The 11,782-nt window shown below is 38.2% G+C and overlaps 1 protein-coding gene across 1 annotated transcript; it reads left to right on the top strand.

The window, feature by feature from the left end:
• Positions 1 to 748: 748 nt before the first annotated feature.
• LOC124161543 (presenilins-associated rhomboid-like protein, mitochondrial) lies at positions 749 to 11,521 on the top strand. The gene is made up of 9 exons (XM_046537914.1): positions 749 to 1,039; positions 1,124 to 1,337; positions 1,412 to 1,537; positions 1,758 to 1,920; positions 2,100 to 2,195; positions 2,805 to 2,929; positions 4,049 to 4,150; positions 7,703 to 7,800; positions 11,096 to 11,521. Exons 1-9 carry the CDS (start codon positions 1,032 to 1,034, stop codon positions 11,187 to 11,189), a joined length of 1,026 nt encoding a protein of 341 aa, XP_046393870.1. The 5' UTR covers positions 749 to 1,031; the 3' UTR covers positions 11,190 to 11,521.
• The last annotated feature ends 261 nt before the right edge of the window (positions 11,522 to 11,782 follow it).

Genomic DNA, 11,782 nt, shown 5'->3' with positions numbered 1-11,782 from the left:
AATAAAATCTAGAGGGGTACCAATGAGTTGGTTGAAGTGAGAGTGTATACTATACATAGGACGTAATATTGTATCTTTTTGAGATTCAGAGCACAAAATTTAGCCTGATATTACTCATGGATATGGAATTAAACCATGCCCAAATTTGGGTTAGTGGAAATTTTCTATTATCTCAAATCAGTGGCGTAACTAGGAATTTGCTTTGGGGGGATGGGATGGAATGGGGTGGAAACTCCCCCCCCCCCCCCGGCTGCGTGAGTCAGGGAATTATTTTTTTAATGACATGCCTGGATACGCATTTTATAACATTTTGGCACTAATAATTTAACTTTATTGATATAGATGATTATAGATATAGATGCAGTTAATTTTCAAAACAAGATATTATTTTAAATAACATTTTTATTTCTCTGAACCTTTGGGGGGGGGGGATTAGTCCCCTCATACCCGCCTCATACATAATATCTCAAATATTGGAATGGAAATTATACCGAAAAAATGGCAAATTGTCAATCTTTCATTCCAGCATAGTAAATGGTGACAGCCCTATCATTTTTACATGGATTTTTACAATAAAAATTTTAATAATAAAATGTATGATAATGATTAAAAATATAATTTTATTACTATGGTTAGAAACAATTAGAAACGTGTTAAAAAATGGTTCGAAACCAAAAACATTTGAAATGGCGCTCAGTCCGTTGTAGTCCATTCCTACGATTTGTTCCAGTTTATTCCGTTCCACCGGAGTTCTTCCCGGTGCTTCCGTTTCTGAAGTCAATTATTTCAAAACAATCGTGGAATAATGTTGAAGTGTGAAATTTTTTGATGGATAATTATGTGCTGTGTACTCGTGATTGAAATTGAGATATGCATATGAAGAAATCTTTAGCGTTGTCGTGAGATATTCTATAAGTTTAAATATCTGCTGTGAAAATGTTGTATTCGTAAGAATTAAGATATCTTCTCCTGACTGACGCAATAACTTAGTATTTCAATAATTATTTGTATCGATTTTTCTGGCTGTAATCATGTTCAGGTAATGATAACAGTTTTTTAGGTAAATCAATCTGCTATGAATTATTATTTGCCCATGTTCAAGCATGTTCTCTCACTTCCATAGCCGGCATTTGTGTCTCCTGAGATTCACCTACGCAGGCTCTGTGAATACGGGTCCCTCTCGGTTAACTGTGAGGGAATTCCGTAAATCATGCCAAGCGTTTGCTAGGGGACAAAATTCCAAGCCAAGTCAATCATTGCATCCATTTGAAGCAGCTACTGGCGGGGGACACTCTTCCAGCAGATCCTTATGGAAACCTTTTATCTTTACAGTGGCTGTAAGTGTTCCTAACCTATGTTTTAAAGTGGCTTTGTTTCTAGGATGATTAATTGTGGTTTATTACATATCCAGTTTAGTTCCTGCTCCTTTGTCGGTGCCTCATTGTGGCAGTATGAAAATGTGAGGGACAGGGCCATTAGAATCGCGAAAAGACCCTTTGGTTGGATAGAGGAGAAATTCTACGGATCTATTAAACAGGCACGTTCATTTGTGGTTGAAATATCAGTTCCTTGCCCATCCTACCTTTGATCTAGTAGAGTGTCCATTACTTAATCAATGAGTAAAGTATTGTTGATTAAGAAATTGACTATGGATGATGGAAGATCATGTGATTTCATATTGTTTTTATGTGGTGTAAAGTATTTTTTATGGTTAAGAATTTAACCTAAGTTGATTTTTATTTCATGTGAAAAAGTAGGGTAGTTGGAGGAGAGAGATTAATGCGTGGTGGAATGGACTGACCGAGGGGCAGCGATTATTCTATCCTATATGCTTGGCCAACTGTTTCGTATTTTTGGCTTGGAGAGTCCCAAGTTTCCAAACAACAATGGTGAAATACTTCTGCTCCAATCCATGCAGTAGTGAGTATCCAAATGCATCCTCTTCTCTATTGTGGTGTGTGATTTTTTTCATTTTGTGTGTTATTGTTCTTCTAAGTTACTATCAACCATAAATCCACGGAGCTATGTAATGAATAAATATGCATCCTACATTTTTACCAAGAAAATGGTCAAAACTTTGTTTTAATTCTTGTTTTCAGGAGTACTTTGTTGGCCTATGCTGTTATCTACTTTCAGCCATTACTCTGCCCTTCACCTGGTGGCTAACATGTATGTTCTCCACAGCTTTTCAACAGGTTAGTTCTGTAACTCTGGCCACATAATGAGCACAGCCTTCAAGTTTTCTTAGTTATGATTGAAATGAATATGCACCGTGGAATTATATCTCATGTGGTATCACTATTTGGCGTTGCCATAATTAATGTCAGGTGTTCCAGGATTTGAGGGGTAAACAGCTTGTATCTGCCCGTTTACTGTGGATTCAAAATGAAAAGTATCCAATCATGAAAGATAAATGCTACATGAAAATATTGGTTTAATTGATTTGCTAGGATTAGGAAACCGAAACTTTCCGAAACCTGGTTGCTCCCCCGCAATGTCATTCATCATTTTTATTTGTTTGTGATCTTATTTTGGCTCTTTAGGTTCCATTTCTATCCAATGTGCTTCATACTATTTTCTTTTCACCTATCACTATTTTCTTCTTCATACTATTTAATTTTGTCTTTGGCATGTTTTTCTTGCGAATATAATGGAGCTCTTTCAGATTGTTAAAAATTTAACAGTCCATGTATGACCTAATAATCTTTTGGGGTTGCCTTCATCTTGGTCTCATCTATGCTCTATCTTATGCTCTACACCTGGCTGTTTGATTTTTAGTCTAAAATTTATCGTTGCCACTTCAGGTGCAGTTGCATCTCTGGGGAAGGAGCAATTTCTTGGATTTTACTTGAGTGCTGGGGTCATTTCATCCTTCACAAGTTATCTACATAAGGTATCCATAGCAAGCAACAGCCTTTCACTTGGTGCTGTAAGTATCATTGACCTTTACCTCATTACGTTTCAGTACTTGTACTTCATTGAATTTTACCTACTGTCAACCCTAGATTATTCGTGCTGATGAATGTAAGGTGAGGAAAAAATATGACTGTCTATCAGAAAATAACAATGCTCTGTCCGAAAAATGTTAGCTCGTGTAACCTTTTGAATTCAAATAAATTGTAGCCATTGTTCTTACTATGGAAGTTTTTTGAGGAATTATACTGGTCAGGGAAATTGGGGAATTTAATCGGCCGCGGTGGGGTAACGTTCTCACCTGCCAAACTAGAGGTCGCGGGTTCGAGTCCCACCTGGGTAGGTTTCCCCGGTCCAGGGCATGGTTGTTTGTGTACGTTTACTTGTTACATTTGTTGAACACCTCTGTGTAAAATGGCCAAAAAGAGCTGTATCCGGTGGTTGAAGAATAAAATAAAATATGGACTGGAAGTCAGGGAAATTAGATGCTTGTTGGGGAAAGCTTTGGAGTTGAATTGCCAAATTTAAAATGATATTTGAATGCACCAATAATTGCTGCATTTGAGTAGCAAGGTTTGCATTTTTTTATGCCATTCTGCAAGAGATGGAGAGACGAAGGCAAAGGCAAGGTAATTGGTGCAAAAATTTGGCTGACCTGAAGGCCAAGTTAGCAGCTGAGAAGGCTGTGGAAGTATGTGCAAACAGTGATCAGATATCTACAATAATTGCATGTGATAGCTTTTTTTGCATTTGTTATGATTTGTATGAATTTTCACAATTTCAGATTTTGAAGCTAAGACAGTTTAGATTTTACATTTTATTTTTTTTTTTTAATTGTGGCTGGAATCTTTTACACTCCTGAAAAAAAAACATTTCACATTATGCCTTTCTGGATTTTTCTGCAAAATTCCTCTGTAAGATTACTCAGCCATGTACACTAAAGTAGGGATATAAATAAATTGGACTAAAAATCAGGGAAAAGTCAAGATAATCAAAAATGGAAAGTTAGTACGAACCCTGTTTTACAGTCATAATGACATAGCTTTTACGCTGGCTAATGCAGGATAAGTTGTTCTTGATTTTCTGTCATATTCGTTAGTTTGGTTGGTCTAACGTCTAATTGTTTTCTTTTCAGTCTGGAGCAATTATGGCTATTTTGGGCTATGTATGCACTGTCCATCCTGATACAAAGCTGGGCATTATTTTCTTGCCCATGTATTCCTTCTCTGCTGATACTGTAAGTACTCACCTTTACCATCAATTTTTTCCATTCCTTTTATTTACTGGATTCATAAATAGGGTGGTTTCTTATTATTTTTTTATTGCTCAAATCGATAGATTATTACTCCTGGAGTACGCATTTCACAATCTTAGATTTTCGAATGACAATATTTTATTTTTCGCGATTAAACGAAAAGTGAAAATTTTCAAGCGCACGAAAACGCGACGGCTAAGTAGGAATGATGGGAAAAAGTCCGTGTGACGTATTTCTGGTTCCCGCTGGCGCCCTGTGAGGTGTCCTTGAGGCGAGGCTTGAGCGCTGATACGACACAGGCTGCTAGCAGGTATCTGAGTACCCTGCTAGCAGGTAGTGCTTGGCTTAAATATGGATTATTACTACCTTATCAAACGAAGGAAACTTTCTGACCTTAGACAATTTCAATAAGTGATAATTAAGACATGTTTCCCTGAGCTCTGTGACTCATGCATGCATTGGTAATCTCAGACGATGTAAAACTCCTATCCTCTCGTGTAGAAACTAGGTCCCTGTGACGTCACGTGGAGTGGAATCGCATGGGCGCCAATCTGGCCTTTTTCAAATAAGGTTAAAATTGACCATTGCCATTCCTTTAAACTGGTATTTCTAAAACCAAATAGGTAATTTGTATATTATGAATACGCCAATGGTGGGTAACGAATAGCAATCAATGCATTTAGTTTTCTTTGATGAAGGAAACTACCCTATTTATTCCAATTCCCTCGTAATAGGTCAATATTTTCCTTTAGTTAGAGGCTAGGGATATCACTTGAGCAGCATTTAAATGTTTGTGACCATTCATGATTGAAGATTAGACAAGAAAGGTTTATGTGAGTCTTCTCCGGATTTCCACCAGTTTAGATTGTTCTATGTCACCAACATTTCAACGGATGACTCATCGATTGCCATCAGAGTGAATGAATAAGTTGAACTGAACAAAAAATGTTGAGTTGTTACTTTAAACAAAAAAACAGATTACTCCTGATTGGTGGGTATGATCTACTGTCTGTAAAAAAAAGCAAGGCACCTGAGTTTGAGGAGTTGTATTGCCTAAACGAAGTAATATTTGTTGTTGTTGTCTAAACGAAGCAATCAACATCAATGCAACAAAAAGCAAATGGTGGAGAATTTATTTCTACGTTGGATCGTGTACTTCAAAAAATTTTTGGCTCCATAGTATTTCGTGTAGTTAATGTTTTCTTGAGAAAGTACCCGTTTTTTGCGCATAAGATCAGGTTGCCAAAGATAGCAGAGATTTGCGTTGCTTACAACAAATCCATCAATATTGGTGGTATAAACAATTTGTTTTCAACAAACAGTTAACAATAGATCTAGCATTCTTGCATCAAAATTTCAAGTTATTGGAACGAAAACTAAGGGAATACCAAGCACTCAAACTAACCTAGAAATTAATTCTCAATCGTTTACTCTTTGTTGCATTGGAGTTGATTGAGAGTTCCTCACACTCGGGTGTCTTGCTTTTTTTTACAGACAGTAGGTAATTTTGATAAAAAGGGGTTCTATTATTTTTTATCTTCTGTAAAATAGGATTCCACGCATGGCTAAGTTAACACCCTGTGTCTCGAATGAAAGTATGTATTTTTATTAAGGCAGATTGCAGAAGCCTCCTCACAAAGGCTGTACCAGAAGTTGTTGGAACAGCAGATAAATTTGGTGCTATCCCATTTTATCTATTGTTCAGCATTCAATTATACTGGTGGAGATTCCGAGAAGACTTCATGCAAATAATTTGCCGAGGAAGAATTACTTCATATTTTAAGATTTTGATCCATTTAAAAATATTTGCTCTTATAATAACTGGCAAATCGGGGGGCGGAAAGGGAATTTTGATCTGAGAAAATCATTGGATTTTACCAGGACTTGATTCTTAATCTCCTAATTTTCTGACACGTCAGTAATTAGTCAGTGGAACAATTCCTCCAGCAGTGACTTAGTGAGCACAAACCCCGCTCCTGTGCCACAAGGTAGACCAGTGACACCAAAAGCTTATTCAGTGGACCCCCTCAGAAATTTGATTCAAAGAGTTTGGTGCAAATAGCAATTAAAGTTTATTTAGCAGTAGTGAACTTGTGACTTTGTATGTGTATTTGTAGTCATATTTTATATGTGGTGCTTCCTGAGAAAGATTTTGCATTCCTTTTCATCAATGTGTTCTACAGAGAAAAAATCATTTGCCTCTACCAGGATTTGAAACATATCTTCCAAATTTGCATGAAGTGTTCTACCAATCCACTGGGGTAGAAGATGCCTCAGTAGTTCAAGTGGTGTAGTGCCTGGCGTAGATTCGAACCAGATTGGAATCCGAGACTGGGCAAATGATTCTTCCATGTGCAATTATTCCTCTCATAGTGTACTTTCTGGTGACTGATCAATATACACCCTAGGCTACTCTGTGGTTATTCCTTAAACAACCTTTTCCTATATTGCCCTGAGAAAAAATTCCCCTGGACCAGGAATTAAACTGTAGACCTTTGGCTTTCCGAGTTATCCAGGTTCTTTATTTCCCATGACTAGAGGGTAGTTTCCTTCATCAATGAAAACAAAGGCATTTATAGCGATTCGTTACACACCATTAGTGTATTCATAATATACAAATTATTTGGTTGTAGAAATCGCAGTTTAGACAAATGTTAATGGTCAATTGTAACCTCATTTGAAAAAGGCCAGATTGGTGCCCATGCAATGCCTCTCCATGTGACATCACTGGGACCTAGATTCTATGCGATTAGATAGGACTATGCCTAGGACTAGGCTACTATAGGACTATGAATAGTGCTACCTGTTAGCAGGGCACTCCGCTACCTGCTAGCAGCCTGCATCATATCCAGGGCCGGATTTACCATAAGACAAAATAGGCACGTGCCTATGGGCGTCGCAGTCCAGGGGGCGCATTGAAAGGGCGGCAGTTCATTCAGTTACAGCAGTACTTACGTTATGTTTTTATTTTTGAAATTACTCTTCTTTTTTGTTGTATGAATTAAGGCTAGACATTATTTTTGGAAAGGGTATTCATAAAGTGTTTCAGCTGCATAAAAGTAAAACTGTTTAATGTAGTTTTACTCCAAGCTGTTTTTCTTCAATTGAATTGTCTATGTTTTCCCTGCGTAAAAATTCAAGCATAAACTTATGCTGTCAGTCGTATATATCTGTTTATTCCTTTTTTCCGAACCTTACCTCATGCGAGTGGCTATGCCTTATCATACAATTGGGGAGGGGGGGGGCTCAATGGAGAGGTTGCCTCAACCAAGGTGGCCTCACACTCCGGTAGCTGGAACCAGAATGACGTCACACGGGCTTTTCCCAGCATTCATATTTAGCCGTCGCATTTTTACTCAGCAGAATTAAAATATTATTACACTAACCTTTTCATCGTTTGAAGTCATTACACGCCAAGGTGTCACTCTATTTCATGTAATGCTGTTGATATCATATGTATGTGCTTGTAATAAATATTTCATTGCATGCATTTTTTTAAATTAGATATTGTTAAAATGCCCAAATTTCTTCTAGGCAATCAAAGTGATTGTTGCCCTTGATGCTATAGGAGTTATAATGGGATGGAGATTCTTTGACCATGCAGCTCACTTGGGAGGAGCACTCTTTGGAATGTGAGTCTAGCCATACCAGTTAGTGATTGATTTGTATTTCATAAATTGTACTTTCTTAATTTTTTCTCTTGGACTTAGTCGTGTTGCTCGGTCAGTATGTTTTTTGCCTGTGTAGTATGTATTAATTTTGATTAAAGTGGGTGGGTAGCAACCATCCATCTGTAATCCTCTATAAAAACAATGGACAAAGCAAGAAAGAAATAGTAGGATAGCACAGGTGAAGAGGGCTTTCTACAGAAAGAAGATTGGTAGCTACTTCAAGCCAATCTAAGAGTTGTTGACTGGTGGGGGCAAACCCCTTCCCCCCCCCCCTCACACCCCCACATGAATCAACTCGTTACGCCAATGGTAGCTCACCATTTTGTGCTGTACGCTGTGTCTCCATCTGGGCTAGTTGTTTACTGGTGGCGACAGTTTCAGAAATCAACCATAAAATATTTCAGATAGTGGATGTTTAAATGTGGAAAAGGGGTGGTGTTGACGAGCCAATCATTATTTGGCTACTTGACGTGGAAGAATTAGACAAGTTTCTGGTGCACCTGAACACCCAACATCAAAACATTCATTTCACAAACGAAGAGGAAAGAGAAGGCCAGTTGCCCATACTAAACACATTGCTCAGACGAAAAACCAATCGCAGCGTCAGGATGTGATGATGATAAAATGAATCAATGGGAAGGCATCATATGCAGAACATAAGCTCAGTACAATGTCACATCACCATCCTTTCCAAAACCCATTTATTGTTAATTCCCTGTTCCATTGAGCTTACTTCATTTCCGATACAGAATCTTTAGATTCCTAAAAGAAGCACTTGGCTATGTGGTTCCACGTAAGACAAAGCATTACATACTTACGAGTATGGTTTCATCATTTTTGTACTATTGTTGATTGTGGTAGTGATTGAAAAATGAAGAGACCAGTTTTTTTCTGTTTTTCGATAGTTCATTTTCTCCTACTACAGCTATTAGCAAAAAAATATCTACAGGCTAACCCTTACTAAAAATTTCACCAAGTGGCTCACTGCTTCTCCACTGCTTTTCTCGGAGGCTGAGCATTTGGTTTAGATTGCTTGAGCAATTAAGAATAGATTTTTTTCAGAGAAACACGGTGAACATCGTATTAGAACCCCCCTATACTTCCAGGTCCAACAGAAACGATAAATTAAGAGAGCTATTTTGCCCAAATAAAGGTATCAACATTCGTTTTTCCCCCCAACAATAAAGGACATCAATAAATGCTATTCGGAACTTCATTGGAGCATTTCCTTTTTATTGCTATAAGCTGGTGTCCTAGCACTCCTCACATGCCTATTTAGGCAGGTTGCAGGGTTGTATGTAGATCTATGTGTATTCCTAAGCCTTACCCCTTTGTCTCACATGGTTTGTTGTCATAAACACCCTTAAAATATCATTTTTTTTACTTCTGCCTGAGATTGGGTTTTTCAGAATGACTCAACCATATCTGTAATGACACCACAAACTATTGAAAAGTGGACGACATCTTTTGCATTTTTTTATTCTCAAGTTATGAGAAAATGGCTGACTCTCTATAATTCATCTTTCCCATCTATCTATGAAATTATCTTAATGATACTTGGTTTTGGGTCTTAGAGAATTACCCCATTACAATTAAATGGACCGCCAAGGTGATTGAGATAGGTACATGACCAGTCACCCACAGAATGCCACGCGACGGTGAAAAGAGTTCATCAACCAAACCTTTGTCACGTCTGACAATCTCCTGCATGGTGGGGATATCAGAGAGAATAGCCAGAATAATGTGGTACGTAATGTGATGTGGTGACTAGATTCAATTGCATTGCCAAGATCCACAATGTAATGTCAGGACCAAAAGACAAGATTCCACAAATGCTGTGTGAAGACATGTACTAGGTGCGATGCTATTTCTGGGGATAATGTACTGGAGCGGCATACTAAGAAATAGTGAAAGGAATGAAGGAACATGCAAGAGCAACCAGATGAAAACAGTTCCACTTATCTGATCATGTGTGGTGAGGCTCAGCAGCCACTATGAAAATGCAAATGTGTATTGTGGCTTTAGAGGGCCACTATTATCATAGAATCAACGCACCCAAGCCATTGATCTAGCCAAGTTCTTTTATGTGTGTTCTTTCCTCCACACTGGTGTTTTGAACCATGAAGTTGTTTTCCTCTCCCATTTGATAACCTTGCCATAACTCACGCTTGACACTTCCATCTGTTGCAGATCACTCTCTCAGGTGTCCATCTGGGTAGCTTCTTAAAACCCTGAAATTTTTTGGCATCTTACTTTGCCTCTGCCTTCAGAAATGAATGTGGCAAGGGCAGGGAACTGGCCTTTACATATATGATAGTCCAGGTTTTGCGTTCATCCCATGCTGACTTGCTATTGGTCATCTGGTATCACTCCTACTTTATTTTATCTGTGCTGATCATTCTTTAATTAACCATAGCCCCTCTCCAGATGAAAGGCCTTTGTTGTGATTTCGTCTATCATGTGGCCTTGACACCAGGAGAATGTGAAGTAAGCCGCTACAGCACGACAGAGTTGTAAGAAGTTACCGAGATATACAACGGAAAGCCTTAAGAGTTACAGTGCAACCTAGATAAAACGACACCCCACAGTGCACCAATAAACACTCGCCATAGCAAATTGTCACTTTACCAGAGGTGGTGCAAATAATAGCCAATATACCTCATATTACTCCTTTATTTTTATTTTCTCGCTTAGACGTGTTTGGTGTTTTTTTGGCCATGGTGTGTTCCATCAAATGCTTTCTATTCATGCAACTCATGGACGTGCTGGTATGCTGACGACTGCTTTCTGCCGCCCGAGGAACAAAAGAAGATCAAGCATTCGCGAATGCTAATGCCACTATATTTTCACCAAAATTAACTACTTATTTATCGAACGACAGTTTACCACATAAATTTGAGCCTGAGCACTCCATTAACTTCATTTCTAACAGATCGCTAGCAACTACAGAGATTTAGGAGTCTTGGTGTAAGTTTTTCCGGCGGTGAAACCCTCGCTATGGCGAGAGCCAACACCAAAAGGGCCTCGTAAAAACGATATTTTTTACATGCTTAATATAGGATCAATTGACGGTGCATCGGCTATCTCTCGTAATAGCGGGGGTTTCGCTATAGCCCGTACTCGCTTTAACGAGGTTCCACTGTATGTCGCTTCTATCTGTTATCATCAGGCTGCTGCTGTCATTTTCGTATGAAATTATTAAATTGCATTGCCTTGAAATCCTCATGTTTCAGAAATGGTGTCTTGTTTTTTTCAGCTCTTGGGCACTCTGGGGCAATGAATATGTGTGGAAAAAGAGGGAGCCGTTGGTGAGGTGGTGGCATGAAATCCGTGGAACGCCAACCGAATGATTACTTGCCTCCACCGAATGAAGTCACCGAGTGATGATATTAGGGGTGTGCTGTGGAGGAAAGGATAGAAAAATCCGCCATGTGATTTGATTCATCTGAAGTAACTATAAAGCCTCTTTCAGATGCTTTACTTAAGGTCAGAATTGGATCTTGTACTGTATAGTTTTATTATAACATGCCTTGTTGTGAATAATAAATTTTTAAATTTATGAAAAATGATGTACATGTTCCTATAGAATTCCATTCCCGTCTGTCTGCTTGTACATGTGTTGTACTTATTCCTTTAGAGAGATGTCACGTTTCTAAATACATTCAGTACATTTGCAATGATATATGATTCAATTATCCATGGAGTAGTTTCACTCTCCTGTGATGTCTTCCTTTACCTTCATAAAAAAGTCAGACGAAAAAACAATGGACTCTCATGTTGTAATGCAAGAATAAATACACAAGGCTTATTATTTTAGTTAGAATTCCGATAGTAAAACTCAATTATTTTCATTACTTGTTAACAAGGAATGTTTCAATTTTACTTGGACATCTGCTACTGTATTGCCAAAGACGATGAAGGGTGGAAAAAAAACTTGAGTAAT

Source organism: Ischnura elegans, chromosome 6, assembly GCF_921293095.1.
Source record: "Ischnura elegans chromosome 6, ioIscEleg1.1, whole genome shotgun sequence".
Taxonomy (NCBI): domain Eukaryota; kingdom Metazoa; phylum Arthropoda; class Insecta; order Odonata; family Coenagrionidae; genus Ischnura; species Ischnura elegans.
The sequence above is the reverse complement of the archived record's forward strand: the minus strand, read 5'-3'. Positions and strand labels throughout refer to the sequence as shown.